This window comes from Pongo pygmaeus, chromosome 15, assembly GCF_028885625.2.
Source record: "Pongo pygmaeus isolate AG05252 chromosome 15, NHGRI_mPonPyg2-v2.0_pri, whole genome shotgun sequence".
NCBI classification, from domain to species: Eukaryota; Metazoa; Chordata; class Mammalia; order Primates; family Hominidae; genus Pongo; species Pongo pygmaeus.
Window position 1 is genome coordinate 74817455 of NC_072388.2, and position 18757 is coordinate 74836211.

Sequence of the window (18757 nt, forward strand, 5' to 3'; positions counted from 1 at the left end):
GAGCCACCGCACCTGACTTTGTCTTTGTTCCTCTTCTGTGGATCAGAGATGGAGAAAAATTGTAGCTCTTCAGTTTCTCCCTCAGGTGGTTTACACAGGTTGGGGACATCTCAGTCAGATTGGTCCGACTGAAAATGCTCAGACCCTTTACCTCTGAAATCTCTTTGTTCTTTGTCAAGCATCTCAGTCAAACACATTTACTCCACACAAGACCCCTGGATCCCCCTCTCATATCTGCTTAGCCTAGGACCTTTGACACATTTCCTGAAAATCAGACATTTTATGTCATGCATATAGAAGGGTTGGTTAACATTTTACTAAAGGTACCCAGTTCATCTTTTAAATCTGAAAAAATAAAATTCATAAAGGGCAAAAATAATACTAGCAAACTCTGTCTAGAAAATGAATATTTCCTAAGAGCATCTCATATTATTTCATCATGCCTCGCCACGAGTCCTTTACATGTTGTATGTACAAATGGAAATCAATTGCCAGAAATTTTTTTAATAAAAAATACTATGTATTTTGTCAATGATGTTATTTTTCTCTTAATATTATTTCTCATTTAAAGTTTTTACAATGCATGTTGAAAGCAGTATTAATAGTATTGAAAGATCAGTAACAAAATTGAGACACAAAAAGACTATTTCTAATGAGATAAATAAGTTTTAAGAACTTTTTAAGCGTCTACTTGAAGGAAGTATACTTTTACATCCTAATTATATATGTTGGCATTTGCGATGTTTAGATAGTGATTTTTAGGTCTTTATTTATAGGCTTACTCTCTGAGCAAAAATATCCTTGTGTCTATTGTATTCATAAAGCATTTGTATGGTAATTTTACTTTGAAAGTGCTTTCAAATGTAAAATCTTATGTTAATCTTTAGGTCAACAAAGTGGTTCTAGGCTAGAATTCTAAACTAGCCCTGACGATTATAACCAGGCCTGGCTCATGGTTCCTGTCGCAGCCTCAGCCTCATCTTTCTGTATTTGCTCACCATGCCTTAGCCACACTGACTCCTCCCCTTGCCTCCTGCCTGCAAACTTTCTAGAGGAGCTCAGAGTTTTGGAGTGGGCAGGAATCAAGTCAAGCTGCAAGACGGTTTTATTCTGTGCTCTATTTCTAGTACTTCACGCCTCGAAAGAGACATTCATTTAAAAAGTGTTGAATTTAACAATGATGGAAACTACAATGAGAGATCAAATGCTGTTCTAATTCACACATGTGGACCAACACTTAGTATCCCAGGTGCCCTGTTCCCAGCCCAGTGTACTTTCAACAAGACCATTTCAACAATCTGCTTCAAAATATTCCCCTTCTCTGAATTTAGAGCTGCACTGGCAACATTAGAGAAGTTTTTCCTTTAAAAAAAAAGTTACTTTAACAGTTGTCCTTTTCTTTTTGCCCCTTGACAGGATTACAGACTAGTTACATACAGTAAATGGGTTGTGAAGGTGATGTCCATCAATCATTTTTTTCCTTTTTTTTTTTTTGTAGGCAATCTTTGGCAGCCAGACACTACCTAACTCCAATTTATGGACAATGAATAATGGTGCAGGTTGTAGAATTTCCAGTGCCACAGCTAGTGGCCAGAAGCCAACCACTCTGCCACAAAAAGTGGTACCACCTCCAAGTTCTTGCGCCTCCCTGGTCCCCAAGCCCCCACCCAACCACAAACAAGTGCTCAGAAGGGCAACATCCCAGAGAGCTTCCAAGTAAGTTTTTTTCTGTTCAATTTCTACTGAGTTTTATCAATTCTAAGCTAATAGTACTCTTTATTTATTACTCTTCAAGACCGTACGTACTGAAATACTGGAAACAGGAACACCTGCTGGGAAATAAAGGCTAACCCTAGTTCTCAGCTTGGGCTACAAATTAGAATCGCCCAGGGAACTACTGAAACAAGCAGATGGCAGGGCTTTACCCTGTGGGAGGGACAGGCCCTGCAGAATCAGATCTTTTCAATTTCATATAAAATTCAACACCCTGCTTCCCCTTGGTTTATTCACTTTTAGGCATTTGAAAGGGGAGATATAGGATTGAGATTTCATCTAAGAGGATAATATAACTTCATTGACATTAGTCAGCAAGCTCTGTGTAGCAACAGTGTTTTTAATACCTTTTGTAGTCTGCCTGTTTACACCAAAAAGACATTTCCTTTCCTGAATCAAATTTTTGTTAAGTCAAAATCCTTCACTGTATCTCCAGCCACTTTTTAGCCAGTGAACTAGAAATAGATTGGTGAAGAGCATTGGTTCTAGCAGCCCTTCTTCAGTTTAAACTTGGGGAACTTTTAGAGATGTCTGGAAGAGGCAGGCATTGTCTGCTGTGTTTTTGTGTAGCGGACATTTGTGTATTTCTCTTGCTGTCATTGAGGCTCCTCATTCATTTGTCCTTCGGAAGATCAATATTAGTTGTGAGAAGAATCCTAAAACATAGAAAAAGTCATTACTGTTTTTTCCTCCTTGGATGGTAAATCAAATTCTGGATTTAGATAGAAAACAATCCCTTGTGGCTGTTTTAATTATATTGCTGCCATTATTCATTTATCCAACAAATATTTATTCAGTGCCCACTAAGTACCAAGCGCTTTTCTGGGAAGAGCTGGCATTGTAATGACTGCAGAACTCTCTGGAGTAGTAGGAAAGGGCAGTAGGAAGGCTGCAGTTTGTGGTTGAATGCCAGTAGCAAAATAGGAAATGTGTGCCCTCTCACCCTGGAAATAGTGGAGTCAAATCCTTAGGTCTGCAGCCTCTGTAGCCAGACTGCCTGGATTCACATCCTCAGGCCACACTTTACTAATTTGATACCTTCTGCAAGTTACAAGTTACTGAATCTCCTAGCCTCAGCTTCCTCATATTTCCGTTTGTAAAAATAAAACAATAAGAGTATCTACCTCCTAGATCAGTTGTTAAATGTTAACAGAGTTAATATGTGTGAAGTACATAGAGTAAGGCCTGGCACAGGTAAGAACTCAGTAAGCCTTGGTCACCATCATATGCATTCTAAAACCACACTCTCCTTCACAGATTTGGAAAGCCCATAGTTAACTAGGAAAATTTTTGAGCCAAATGCGAATGTTGAATTTGCCAGTGTGCCCCTTGTGGATTCTCTGATTATTGCCAGTACTCTCAGAGGGCCGTTGGTGGCCTGTGTGGCTAGCTGGTGGAGAGGTGGGCCCAGGCAGCAGGGCTGGACATTTGAAGACGCTGCTTGCTACTGCCCTGAACTCACTGCTGGCAGGAGAACTCCGCAGCCTCCTGAGATGGAATTGCAGCTCTTTGGACAGACTTTGCTTTGCAGCATTTTTGTGGTTTCTTCTTTGTGACAGGCAAGAGTGTGGGAAAACCGGAAACAGCTCAGCATCAAAAATGCACAGGAGGGGGGAAAAAGCAGAGATTTCTTCAGAATTTAAGTAATATAATCCAGGTATCAAAAGGCATGCTGTGAGGCGTTGTTCCAGGAAATAGTTTCCAATTTGCCTTTAAAACTCTAGGACAAGTCTCTGAAGCTAAGTTAATACTAATAAAGACTTGAACATTCTCTCACTGACATGTGAAATGTACAGCGTTGTGAGGACCCCAGTGTTTTCAGATATTCTCCTGACTTTTAGGAAAAAAAATAGCATGGCTTATCATCTGAACAATGAAAAGTTCCTCCTATGAAGTATCCTGATAAAGTTTTAAAACAAACAAAAAAAAACTGGGCCGAGTGCGGTGGCTCAGGCCTGTAATCCCAGCACTTTGGGAGGCAGAGGTGGGCAGATCATGAGGTCAAGAGATCGAGACCATCCTGGCCAACATGGTGAAACCCTGTCTCTACTAAAAATACAAAAAAAATTAGCCAGGCGTTCTGGCAGGTGCCTGAGTAGTACCAGCTACTCGGGAGGCTGAGGCGGGAGAATGGCATGAACCTGGGAGGCAGAGCTTGCAGTGAGCTGAGATCACACCACTGCACTCCAGCCTGGGTGACAGAGCGAGACTCTGTCTCAAAAAAAATAATAATAATAAATAAATAAATAAATAAATAATTAATTAAAATTAAAAAAACTGGCCAGGTGCGGTGGCTCACGCCTGTAATCCCAGCACTTTGGGAGGCCGAGGCAGGCAGATCAAGAGGTCAGGAGATCAAGACCATCCTGACTAACACGGTGAAACCCCGTCTCTACTAAAAATACAAAAAAAATTAGCCGTGTGTGGTGGCAGGTGCCTGTAGTCCCAGCTCCTTGGGTGGCTGAGGCAGGAGAATAGCCTGAACCCAGGAGCAGAGCTTGTAGTGAGCCGAGATCGTGCCACTGCACTCCAGCCTGGGCGACAGAGCAAGATCAGAGAGTTCTCACATACCACTTGCCCAGTGTTTTTTCCATTGTTAACATCTGACATTGCCATGGTGCATTTGAGGAATGTACCATACTAGGAAACTCATTGGCACATTACTATGAACTAAACCCCATACTTTATTTGGATTGATGAAGTAATTTTTTTAATCTAGAGAAGCTTTTCATGGCTCTCGAAATCAGGATCCTGAGTATCAGTTGATATATTCTCACTGTTCTGTAGTAATTCTTGTTCCTAGCCAGCATAGCAAGTTACTCAACATCTCTGTGACTCAGTTTCCTATTTTAAAATGGGAATACTAATAGTACCTGCCTTATAGGGTTATTAAGATAAATGAATTGATGAATGTCAAGCATAAATACAGTGCCTGGTATGTAATACATACTAAATCAGTGTTAGGTACTATTATGCATTTCAAGAAATTTTCATGTAAATTTTTTACTTTCTTCCTACAAGATGTGTTGCTTCATTTGCTTGGATTTACTGTGGCCTTTACCCTGGCTCAGTTCAGATTAATCAGGAACCCTCAGTTATGACTGGTGATACTGAGTCACACTCAGGAATGCCATAGTCGCCTCAAGAGACACAACTAATGAGAAGTTGTAATGAGCTTTTGACCATGCCAAGCCCTGTGTTTTTGGGTTGAACTTCAAACTTCTTCTAGCACAGAAGTTGGCATTAGACAAATATAGAAGCAATTTCCAAGAGCATCAAAGTTTCCACATCCTAGAGGGTCGAGTTTTGAGTTTAGAGAAGAATAGAACATTAAAGATGGAATGTCACTTGGATTTTGGTGCAAAGGGAGTTGAGAATCAGAACAGTGGGGTCCTGTTTCTTTATGATAATACTCAAGTTGCTTTCCCTCTAAAGGTTTCATTTTCCCATCTGTAAAACAAAACCCACTGTCCCTACTGAATAATTAACCAAAATGACTTGTTTTCTGTCTATTCCATTGAAAGCTTTTTTATGAGCACATTTGCTCTTTAATCCTGATGCTTTCAAGCCATTTTCCTCAGCCCCTCTTGTCCCAGCAGTTCTTTGTTGTAGTTCTCAAATTCATATACTTATATTTCATTTAGCTAAATCTCATTTGTCAGTTCTGTGAAGGGAATGATTTAAAATTTTTTTTTTACCATTTTCCTAGTGCCAATAATCTTTCTTGATTTTCTTCTCCAATGTTTGCAACACTTCATAATTTAGTACCCGCTTCAGATCCTCCTTTCAAAACTATTTGTGGTATTTCTTCCAAGCAGTCAGCTGAACTGAGGACGACAGCCTACAAACTACTACATGCATCTGAACTGTCTCTTGTAAATGAGCTTTTTTCAGAGCCAGAATCATACTCTCCAGGAAATATGGAGAAAGAAACCTGAGGAGATTGAAGTTTGCCAGGCACAAGGGCAAAACTCAAACTGAATGAATTTGAAAGGGTGGGGCCAAAGCTGTTGTAACCTGGGAGACTTCTCTGAAGAAAGAAAACTGTTTAAGAAACACAGACTGAACTGCAGTACTTTTCCTTAAATAGCTGAGATGACCCTCTTTACCCAGGTTTAGGTGATTCTCATCAGGGTGACCTGAGTGGAAGTTGGTGGTAACGACTGTTCTGTGTCAGCACCCAGGACAGTGGTGTCTGTTAAGGCTGCCAGGGATTAGCAGGGAGGAAAGCCATCAGGACTGGGTAGCCTGGTAGCACCAAATCCCAGTTAATGTTACCTGAACATTTGGAGGTCAGCCGTATGATGAAAGATGCTTAAGAGATTAATGTCAGAAGAATATGAAAATAAACATCGGCTTAAAAAATGTTATATCTTTTTAACATATGAGTCATTAAAGTGAGCAGATTTCAGGGCAAAGTAATTAGGACTTAATAATTGTCCAAAAGTTCTTGAGGTGAGCATAGAAGATACCATATTGTGTGTTAACCATGTTCTGCCAGCTTTTTATTATGTGCAGTTTCAAGAAACATAGTTGAATCTATAACATATTCATCCTTAATACAAGAGTCTCTACATTATGCATTTCCAAGGTAGGTAATTATAAAATGTTTGTGGTAGAAGATAAAGGGATGGAGGCATAGTTGTGGGGATATGAGTACAACAAGGTACCCAGGTGTTCAGTGGCTGAGCTCAAACTGGAGCTCATATCACCCGCTGTGCTCACCTCAGACTCTTCCCCGTACATCACTGATTTCAAAGGTCCCTGCCAATCTATTCATCTATATCTGTCTGTACAGCAAATGGCAGATCAATTATCCTAAAATATTGCTTTTGAAGAAAATACAATGTATGCACTTAGGAACTCACTCTCCTCTTTTTCCATACCAGTTTTACCACTGAAATGACCAGGAAATACTCAAAATGAAATACTCAAAAGGAGGAAGAATTAATGCCACTCCTATTAGAGGTGCTGGGGGAATTTCTGTTGGATGTAGCACAGGAAGACTGGATTGAAGAACAACATGGAGGGCTTTTGTATAGTGTCTTCTGGGAGAGTGCAGTCTAGGAAATGAAAGGGAAACCTGGAATACTGCAGACAGTAATACCCCCTGACTCTGAGGGGCAGGGCCTAAGGGTAGAAAGGACATGAGCACCAATCAGGAGCTCTGCCACTTAGACTCTCTGTCTTCTACTAATCCTCGTCATTTGGACCTCAGTGGTGGCATTAGGAGGTCTCTGGGGTTGCTTTTGGCGTGGACAGTGACATCAGTCAGAGGGATGGGTGCTACAACCACACCTAATCAAAAGTTGCATGATTGTGTGTGTCTCATTGGGGAGGAAAGCTACATGAGAGTCATGGAATGATGGGTCTTCCTTTGCTGATTCATATTGGCATAATTTAAATTAAAATCTGACTTCTCATGCCTGCCTCCTGGGATGTTAAAATGGTTGTTGAAATGGTAATATAACTGCTGGATATTTCCCATCCCTCACTTCCCTCCTCCTTCACCTGAGTATGAAAACCCTTTTTAAAAATATTTTGGCAGGAATTTATGCTAACCTCTGACAGAATCCATCCACATCAGTTTCTCCATGAATATAAGCCCTTGGCAAATTTAGACCTTCTTTAAGGATGAGCAAATACGGGAAAATCTTGGGGCCTGGCAATAGGTGGTATAGCTTAAAAGAAGGCTTCAGTTGGGCACAGGGGCTCAGGCTCGGCACGGTGGCTCATGCCTGTAATCCCAGCGCTTTGGGAGGCCAAGGCGGGTGGGTCATGAGGTCAGGAGTTCGAGATCAGCCTGGCCAACAAGGTAAAAGCCCGTCTCTGCTAGAAGTACAAAAAATTAGCTGGGCGTGGTGGCGGGTGCCTGTAATCCCAGCTACTCAGGAGGCCGATGCTGGAGAATCGCTTGAACCTGGGAGGCAGAGATTGCAGTGAGCCGAGATCACACCACTGCACTCCAGCCTGGGCAACAGAGAGAGACTGTCTCCAAAAAAAAAAGAAGGCTTCATGGAGAAGATTCAGAGGCTTCTAACCTCTGGAATGAGTTTAAGCAAGAAATAATAACATTTTAGAAAATACCTAATATGTATTCTTAACAAAATGTAAGAGTAGAGAGCATCTGTGTGGAGAACTAGACAAAGCTATCATATAGAAGGAGCAAGGGGCCTGCAGTCAGGGAGGATTGCACAGAGATGAGAACTACCTAAGTGAAAAATTGGGCTGAACACAGTGAATAGAAATTGGCCACTGCAGAAAATTGAATTCGCAAACTAAAAGACAAATGCCAAAAATTTGAGGAGGAAGTATACAAAGATAAAAATGATGACAGAAAAGACAGATTCAACCTAAAATAACAAATTCCAGAAAGAGAATAGAAATAATAGTATAGGCAAATAAGACCCAAGATAAGGACATAAAGGGATTAGTTAATAAGATTAAATCAATAGATACATAACTTTGTGCCCTACAGAGATCTTGTGGAATAGTTTTCTAAACTGGAACGTTTCAATTAAATTCTCAAAAAGTAGAAATTATACATGCCTCATTCTCAGACCACTTTACAATAAAATGAGATATTAAATATAAAGGCTGGGTGCAGTGGATCACGCCTGTAATCCCAGCACTTTGGAAGGCCGAGGAAGGTGGGGATCACTGGAGGTCAGGAGTTCTAGACCAACCGGGCCAACATGGCAAAACCCTGTCTCTACCAAAATATACAAAAATTAGCCAGGCGTGGTGGCATGGCTCCTGTGGTCCCAGCTACTCAGGAGGCTGAAGCATGAGAATCACTCGAGCCTGGGATGTGGAGGTTGCAGTGAGCCAAGATTGCGCCGCTGCACTCCAGCCTGGGCAACAGAGTGAGACTCTTAAAAAAAAAAAAGAAGGAAGGAAGGGAAGAAGCGAGGGAGGGAGGGAGGAAGGAAGTCAGGCAAAGATGTACTCAAAGGTAATCTGTCAAAGAAGGAAGGAAGGGAAGGAGGGAGGGAGTCAAAGATGTACTCAAAGGTAAATTCATAATCTTCATCATTTTCATTGCTAAAATACTGAAAGATGAAAAAGAAATTAACCAAGATACAAATGGTAAATTGGCTTCAATAGATAAACTGGCTTCAGGTGATTGCCCAGTGTTGTTTTGGAAAGACCTGTGAGGACGTCTCTGAGCTCAGCAAAAAAGAGTGCTTTGATAGGTTAGTAGCATCCGCCACACATAGGGAAGATGCTGAGAGTGGTGAATAGGCCACATATTTGTCATAACTGAAGTAAGCTTTTATCACATGAAGTTAGAAAAGGAACCATAAAACAAAGCTAAGAAAAACAGATTTCAGGAAATTAAGAAGAAAAGTAATATAAAGTGAAAAGCAAGCAATAAAATTAGTTAAGTTCAAAACCTTATTTAGTTTGGGTCAGGGGAACCCAGAAGAAGAAAATAAACATACTTCTGCCAGAAGAATAAGAGAAGTAAACATAAGAAAAATACTTTAAAAGTAGATATAGAAGAGACTGAAAAATTAGGAGAACACTGCACACTATGTACAATTTTAAAAACTAGATGAAAGATAATATTTTGAAAAATTTCAAGTATAAATTGGTTCTTCTTGAAGAAAAAGAAGATTTAACTAGAACATAGAACAAGTGGAAATTTTCAAACTGTCTAAATTGGTTCTTCTTAAAGAAATATATAAGTAGGTCCAGGAACAATTTTTAAAAATCATCTCCAAAATAATTCTTCAAACCATTTTTCTGAAATCTTTTTTTTTGTTTTTGTTTTTGTTTTTTTGAGACGGAGTCTTGCCGTGTCACCCAGGCTGGAGTGCAGTGGCGCGATCTCAGCTCACTGCAGCCTCTGTCTCCCAGGTTCAAGCGATACCCCTGCCTCAGCCTCCAGAGCAGCTGGGACTACAGGCATGCACCACCACACCCAGCTAATTTTTTGTATTTTTAGTAGAGACGGGGTTTCACCGTGTTGGCCAGGATGGTCTGGATCTCCTGACCTCATGATCTGCCCACCTCAGCCTCCCAAAGTGCTGGGATTACAGGTGTGAGCCACTGCACCTGGCCCATTTTTTTGAAATCTTTGGAGACTTCCAGGTGCCCACAAGATAAAGTTGAGAGTCCTGACTCTGACATTCAAGCCTTCTGCAATATGACCTCTCTCCTGTCTCCTGCCTTCTTCATACTCTATCACCACTTTGCACACAGACTGTTCCACACACATGCTTCCCATTCTTTGTTCCTACATATCCATGTCATCTCTGCAGAGTGCCCTTAGGCCTCTTGAACCTAAGTCCTGCCTTTAATTCAAGATTGGGTTTTAGTGTCTCACCTTGGTGCATCCTTCCCAGCTGCCCCTTCCTCACCTCCTCATCTGACTCTACCGTCTACCTCCTTGTTTTATTTTTCCTTTTTTCATATGTTCTGCTTTCTATAGCTCTCTCAAAGACAGATACCCTGTCTTCACCCTTTCATCACATATATATTGAATGTCTGTTTTGCTCAACATTGCCCTAGACACCAGTGATAACACCAGTGGACAAGACAGATAAGATCTCTGCTTACATGGTTGGTTTTTGAGAGAAGAGACAAACTCATTCCCAGCGCCTGAGATAGCTTATATTCATAAGTTCTCAGCAAATGGCAGTGGTGATGGTGGAGATGGAAGTGGTGGAGGAGATAGTGATGGCAGTGGTGGTGATGACATGGTATTCTGTGTCAAGTCATATACATCAAAGATCAGTAAATAACAATGATCTCATTATTTATGCCTTGTAGAGTAGTGTATGGGAGACAGAGTACAGTTGTTAATAGCCTGGAATTTGAAATGAGATTCGGATCCTGGTTCCTTGGCTTAATTAACTTTTCTAGAGATAGTTCTAAGCTTCTGTTTCATTATCTATAAAATATTACATATGTCTTGGAGTTGTTCATAGGGTTAAATGAGATAATGTGTTTCCCTGACATATATTGTATCCAATGTCTGCTGGTCAGCGTAGTTGTATTCTGCAGCTGCTGTTGTTTCCTACTAAAAGAAATCACATTTGTGTTGTTGGTAGTTTGTTATTTATAAGTGTGATTTGGTTCCGCTGGTGAGCCTGTGGAAATTTAAACATATTCTGATTTCCTCAACGCTAATAACTCTAAAGACAATTGAAGGCAAAGGCTCAGTTTCAAACAAAAGAAAAAGTTAGATTTGGAGTTACTGACTTCCAGGCCAGTTGGCTCCCAAAGTTCACACTTTCACATCCATATCCCCCCTGTGCTGCAAATACATAGCTATGATGGATGAACATTTAAAGAAGAAAACCTACGGGACTTAGCTGTGCTTCAAAACAAGGCACATATCTCCTTGGCCCCAAAATGTACCAAAATAAACGAGAATCAATGAATGAAGCTGAAGCTACAGGCTTTCTGAAGCAGGCAGTGGCAAGCTCCTGTGGCATATTGGGACCTGAAAGTGCCCTACAAGAGGAGAACCTAAAGCCAGGCTCATTACTTGAAAATAATTGATTTTCAACCTGGGACAGTTTCCCCCACAGGAGACATTTGGCAATATCTGGAGACATTTATGCTTGTCGTAACTGGGGGAGTGTGACTGGCATCTAGTGGGTAGACTCTACGGATCCTGCTGAGCATCCTGAAAAGCACACAACAGTCCCCCACTACAAAGAATTATCCCGCCCAACATGTCAGTAGTGGCAAGGTTGAAAACCCTGCACTGAAGGATGCAGTGTGCTCTCCTAATGGGAGAGTAGTAAAAATGGCATGAACCGACTAACTGAGTCTATATCTTTATAAGAGACTAAGGGCCTTATAGAGTCAGGAAGGCAATGACATACCCTTCCAACTGTTCCTGTCTCAAAACTGCCTTTGGTTTCTAAATATCACTGAGGCAAGTGCCCCAAAATGCCACCATAATGCCTGGTTTGGGGCTGGTGTCAGGGGTCTGGGTGAAGGCAACTGTATAATCTTCAGACACGGAGGAATGAGCAAGCACAGAGACAAGGGCAGGGAATGATTCCCATTCAAAATAAGCCTGCAAACCAAAATTCCAAAACACATGAAAAAATCTAATTCTAAGAAAGATTGCCAGGAAAATCAAGAACTGGAACATGAATTCTTTACAGATAAATTAATACTTTAAAATAGTCAGACATGTTAGATCATGTGTCTAATAGGAGTATCTCATGGAACATGATATGTCACTCTGATAGCAGTATCACAAAAAAGACCTAAGGGATAATTGGACAAGCAACGCTTTTAGAAAATAACAGAATTTTCCAGAATTGAAGAAGACATGAGTCCTCAGCTAAAAAATTCATTCATGTACCAAAATAAATGTACCTCTAGACACATCATAGTAGCAAGAAACCAGAACATTAAGCGTAAAGAGAAGTCTAAATATTACCAGAGAGAAAATCTGCGTAAATGACAAAGGAACACAGAGTACCAGCATTCTTCTCCTCAGCAATAATGAGTGCTAGAAAACAGTAGCCAATTACTTCAAAGTGTTGATAATAAACTTTCAGTCTAGAATTTTATACATAGCTAAACTGGCATTCAAGAGTGAAGGCGGCTGGGCACAGTGGCTCACGCCTGTAATCCCAGCACTTTGGGAGACCGAGATGGGCGGATCACGAGGTCAGGAGATCGAGACCATCCTGGCTAACATTTTGAAACCCCATCTCTACTAAAAATACAAAAAATTAGCTGGGCGGCGTGGCGCATACCTGTAATCCCAGCCACTCAGGATGCTGAGGCAGGAGAATTGCTTGAACCTGGGAGGCATAGGTTGCAGTGAGCCAAGTTCGTGCCACTGCACTCCAGCCTGGGCAACAGAGCGAGACTCCATCTCAAAAAAAAATAAAAGAGTGAAGGCAAAATAAAAATAATTTGAGACATTCAAAGTCTAAGAGTATACCTGAAATTCAAACTAGGAAATAGTAAAGACTGTATAGAGATAGAAGTGAATCCAGAAGTATTAGGCAACAAGAAACAATGAAGTACAACAAATCCGTAAAATGTCAATAAATGTTAATGACTATAAAACAATTATTGGTCTTTAAGAAGATGAAAACCATTTAGAGATAACAAAGATAAGATACAGGGACCTAGAGTATTTATAATTGATAAGGGTCTGTGTCAACTTTGAGGTCAGGACAGAAATACTGAATGACTTTACACTTAGGAAAAAATAGCTAAATAATTAAGATGCAGGCTATAGTTTTCAAACCAATAGAGCAGGGAAAGGGAAATGTAGATACTTTATTAATTCAGTGAAAGATAGGAAAATTAGAAGCAAAGGAGGCTGGGCGCGGTGGCTCACGCCTGTAATCCTAGCACTTTGGGAGGCCGAGGCAGGTGGATCACCTGAGGTTAGGGGTTCGAAACCAGCCTGGCCAACATGGTGAATCCCCATCTCTACTAAAAATACAAAAATTAGCCGGGTGTTATGGCGCATGCCTGTAATCCCAGCTACTCGGGAGGCTGAGGCAGGAGAATCTCTTGAACCCAGGAGGCTGAGGTTGCAGTGAGCCGAGATCACACGCCACTGCACTTCAGCCTGGGCGACCGAGCAAGACTCTGTCTCAAAAAAAAGAAAAGCAAAAGAAAAGGATGATAAATAGAAAACAAAAACTAAGATAGTAGAAATGAGTCCAAATACACAAGTAACCAAAATAAATGTTGACAGATTAAACTCTTCCATTAAAAAAGAGATGATCAAATTGCATCTTTTTAAAAACTTGAGTTATTGGCTACATAAAAGAGACATACATGAAGTAAAATATCAACAAAAGGTAGACAATAAAAGGTTGGAAAAGAGCAATTATGAAATACTAATCAGAAGGAAAACTGGTATAGCAATATTAATGTCAGATAAAATATAGCAAAAATCACTAAGAGGAATAAAGAAAAGCACTTGTATGCACTTAACATCATAAACTTAAAAATATAGAAACCAAAAGCTAACAAAATTATAAGGAGAAACTTGCAAATCATTAATATTAGTGAGTAATTTATTTGAATGTACTTCTGTCAGTAACAAATAACTCAAAGATTACTGAGGACTTGAATATTAGAAATGCAGAATTAACATTTTGCTTTAATAAGTGAGTTTTCATCTTTTTGGACCAGCACGTAAAATAGAAAATACATTTTAGGGGCACATGTTCTCAGGACTTCCTCAGGGCTATGTCATGGGCGAAATGATCTAAAAAAAAAAAAAATATTTTATATGCAACCCAGCAAAAATACTTATCTATATGTATGTGTATATGTGCAATTAAAATTTCACTAAATACTGTCTTCTATTTTTTAATGCTGATTGTAAGCCCTGAAATTCATTTTACAACCCAATTATGAATCACAGCTCACAGCCTGAAAAGCAGTTACAGCTATGCATGGACTCCTGCACTCAATGGTATTCGAGTATATGTGGAATGTTTATAAAAATTCAGCACATACTATGTCACAAATTAAGGCTCCATGCACTTCAAAATATCAATATCAAATGGTTCACACTCTTCAACCACAAAGCACTTAAGTTAGAAATAATAAAAAGAGGTTTTTTTAAAAAAGTTCCATGTGTTGGAAATTTAAAAAAAAATGGAGTACCTATTACTCATGCATTAAAGAAATAATCATAATGAAAATTATAAAATATTTTAAACTGTATGGCTCTAAAAGTACTACACATCAGATTTGTGGAATAACCAAAACGGCACTCAAAAATAAACTCTTAATACATTTATTTAAAAGACAAGAAGGATTAAAAATAAGTGAGTTAATTGTTTAATTTGAAAAGCTATGAAAGTACAACAGAGTAAACTAATTAACATATAGAAAGGAAAAAAATACACAGAAATCTCCTACAACAGTCGGGTGCATGGCAGAACATGAGAGAACAGTGCCTCAAACTGTATCTGGCATGTGGTAGGGGGTCATTAAATACTTGTTGAAGGAACGAATGAAATTGATGACAAGTAATAGGATGGCCTCTGGAAAGACTAATGAATAAAAAGAGAAAAGGGCCTACTCAGGAATGAAAAGGACTATAACCAGAAATACGGGGGAATAGATAATATGCAGTGTATTTATAAAATGGAGTCCTGAGTGCCTTTACTGCACAAAAGTTGACTTCACTAAATGTTTCATGATTTGGTTTTGGAACCTGACCCTAATTAATAATGTTCTAATTGTTATTTTCTAAGGATTAGCATTAACTTCTATTTCAGAATCATAATCCCTAGACTGAGAGATAAAAGGAAGAAGCAGCATATACCTGTATGTGTGTGGGTATGTTGAAAATTGTAGGCTACTTACTATGAGTAAATGTTTGGTAGGAAAAGTCAGGGTATGTATTTTTTGTTTTGTTTTATTTCTTTTTTCTTGGGAATTGAAAGAGGTTGGTTATCGCTGTATTTTATAAAAATGATCAGGTTTGGAGTGTTTGTTTTCAGGACCCTCACAGATGCAGCCATGTCTGTTTTGCCACAGCCCTGGTAAGATCAGCATTTGTAGCTCTGCTCTTCCTGTAAAATCTTGAGCATTTTCCTTTTGTGAGTCCTTCCTTCTACAGAAAGGTCATCTCTGATGTGGTGGCATGAGTCCAAGCTAACTTATACTAAACCATTGAAATAGAAAACTAGTACCCCTGTGTTGGGGATGTGGAAAGCCTTGAAAAGAACCCAAACAGAAATAATATAGCAGCAAACCACAGTCAACCTTGTGAAGTAATGAACAAAACAGACTTAAAGAAAGCATATCACTTTCAGAAAAGTTTCCACTGATCAAAATAATGGGCAAAAGAAGAACAGAGGAAACCACAAATAAAGAAATGAAGATCCACGAAAAACATGTCAGAAACCTTACCAGCAAAAGGGATGGTGGGGCTATTGCTCATTATAACCCTCCTGGACTGGGTTTTATGTATAAATATATGTTATATAGTTATATAGGCTGGCTATATGGTGTGGTCTTGATGCCAGTGGAATTCCTAGCCAGCCAGTTGATTGGCTTATATTCCTTAAATAGAAACTTGTACTAGAAGAAATTTTTCAAAATAATTAATACAGGGCATAATATCCCTATAAGATGAAATACAGGCATTTCATCTTATAAGGATATTATTTGTTTTTAATGCATCATTGAGCAACTTCTTTGAAAGGCTCAGGAGAGCTGTTCCCTCAGAGTAGGAATAATGCTCATTTGAGGTGCTTTCTCAGACCTCAGAAAAATGGCAGAGGCAAGACGAGTAGGTAGATGTGAAGCAAGTGAGTCAAATTCAGGATTAGGAAGTGTACATGTAATATTTAAGGAAACTCTTTAGCTGCCAGCTGTGAACATGTCCCAAGGAAAGAGATTTTGCCTTCATAGAGAGGAGCATGTGACTATTCATTGAGTTCTTCAAATTCTTTGTTGCTACTATATGTGGTCACGTGTCTTATTATAGTTTTTAAGTGGCTAATCAGGCAGCGTGCTCTTAAGCAGTTTTTATTTTTATTATTGATTGATTGATTGATTGAGATGGGAGTTTCACTCTTGTCACCCAGGCTGGAGTGCAATGGCGCAATCTTGGCTCACTGCAACCTCTGCCTCCTGGGTTCAGGTGATTCTCCTGCCTCAGCCTCCCGAGTAGCTGGTTTTACAGGCATGAGCCGCCACACCTGGCTAGTTTTGTATTTTTAGTAGAGATGGGGTTTCACCATGTTGGCCAGGCTGGTCTCAAACTCCTGACCTCAGGTCTGCCTGCCTCAGCCTCTCAAAGTTCTAGGATTACAGGTGTGAGCCACCGCACCTGGCTTAAGCAGTTTTTAGTAATCACTGACAGTTTATCCTCAGAGAAGAACCTAAATAAGACCATTACCACAGCTGAGATTGTAGTAAGCTTCTTACTCTCAACCTTTAACTACATCAAGCAGCTTCCCATCTCCTAGACAGTTGTACCATTTCCAAGAAGAACAATTAAGGACTAGATATTCACTTCTATCACTCTTCTCATGTTTGAACTCTTAACTTTTGTGTAGTGTAAGGTTAATGGCACCTTTTTGTCCCATCTTTTCAGTATTTCTCACCGTCAAACTCTTGATACTTCTATAACTCCAGTTTTTCTAACTTCATCTTTAGCCACTTCTTTATATTCTGGTGTACTATGACCAGAGAACATCAGATAATGGAACTGTATCAAACACATATTTAACTTTATACATTCAGCTATTCAGAGAGAAATTGATTGTAATTTCAATAAAGTGGCTGATTCCAATTGATTTCACACTTAGGATAAGATGGGAGAAATATCACTCCAGTCAGTCAGTTGCAGTTCCCGTGGGACTTTCTTATAGCAAGAGCATCCCACTGCACTGTTATTCTCATGCTTAAAGATACATATTTTAGGCCAGGTGCAGTCGCTTATATCTATAGTCCTCGCACTTTGGGAGGCCAAGGCAGGCAGACCATGTGAACCCAGGGGTTTGAGACCAGCCTGGGTGACATGGCAAAACTCTGTCTCCACAAAAAATACAAAAATTAGCCAGATGTGGTACCACACGCCTGTAGTCCCAGCTACTTGGGAGACTGAGATAGGAGGATCACCTGAGCCCAGGATGTTGAGGCTGCAGTGAGCTGTGATTGTGCCACTACACTCCAGCCTGGGTGACAGAGTAAGACCCTGTCTCAAAGAAGTAAAAATAAAAATACATAGTTTATACAACATGATCCCATAATACAAGCCTACTTTTCTAAATACAAACCTACTTCATTTGGTGCACAGTTGAACAAATCATTCTGACACTGGCAGAAAAATACATATTAGATTTATTAAGAGATAACCTGTCAATCTCAAAGGTGGCGTCTCTTCCTAAGGGATCTTAAGAATAATTTTTACCATGAGATTTTTGTCTTATAGGTTGCCAGTTAATTACCTTGTAACTTTAATAGCAAATTGCTGATAAATTTCAGGTTCAGAATGCCTATGGCCATTCTTCTGTAGTTTAGCACTAATATTTCAGACTGAAGTTGGAGTCAGTGAGTCATTCAATTTGATATTTCTGTATGTAGATAGACTTACAGTGAATGCAGAGAGTGTTAAGCAGTATTCCTAAGTAAAAATGACAATACTTCTACTAATAATAGTTTATGTATATTTAGTCCATAATATAACACCAGTCACTGCTTAGATGTGCTTTATATTCACCATCTTACGTAATCTTCAAAAGCTCTTAAGGTAGGTCTTGTTATCCAGGTGTTAAACCATAGTAACTGACTTAAAGACAACCAAGGGAACACATACATACCTCCCAACATAAATATTTCCTAAAACACATGTATTCCTAGGAAAGCAGCAAAGAATCATTGCAGGGGCAAGTGCAAGTTGACATGCAGGCTCTAGACAAGCTGAGTTTCAAAAGTTCTCATTTAGGGGAAGGTTGTCCAGAAGTTGGAATATATTTTCCCAAGGAAATGATGTTATCACAACAAAAGCATATTTACCCATAATGTGCCTAAAGTAGTAATAACAGACCTAAACCATTTTGTGCACCACCAGTGTTTCCATGGAAAAATTCACTCAAGAGTTTCCCCTTGGATTGCTGTGGACACATTTCTACATCACAGGGAGAATGGGGACTCTACGTTAGAAGCAGTAGAATCATTAGAAGTGTTCAAATTCTGAATCTGTGGTGGTCTCCAAGGCCTTTGATGGCAGTTGATGGGAGGGAAGAGGATGGAACAGTGAGTGAAACTGGGAACCAGGTACCATAGGGTTAGAGGATCTTGAGTAAGGAATAGGATAAAGCCTAAGAAGGTGAAGGGTGGGTTGGGGGTTCCAGAGAGGGAAAAATTTCAAGTGTTTTAAGGACCCAGAATTCATTGAGTCTAACCCCCCAGGGACTCTTCTCATCCCTCAGGCAGTTTTCTATTATTCACTACCAGTTTCTTCTACTGACCCAAAGATTTTGCTGGCTTCTTCCCTTTTTTTTTTTTT

General features: G+C 39.7%; 1 protein-coding gene across 50 annotated transcripts in view; it reads left to right on the top strand.

Moving 5' to 3' along the window:
* TTLL5 (tubulin tyrosine ligase like 5) overlaps positions 1-18757 on the top strand; it is a 295613-nt gene that overhangs the window by 221721 nt on the left and 55135 nt on the right. For all 50 annotated transcript variants that reach the window (XR_010123769.1, XM_054448025.2, XM_054448030.2 and 47 more), the window contains one exon: positions 1499-1716. Coding sequence is in view for 49 of the 50 variants with exons in the window: in XM_054448025.2 (XP_054304000.2) it covers positions 1499-1716 (218 nt within the window). In the remaining variant the exon portion in view is untranslated. The remainder of the gene's footprint in view (positions 1-1498; positions 1717-18757) is intronic.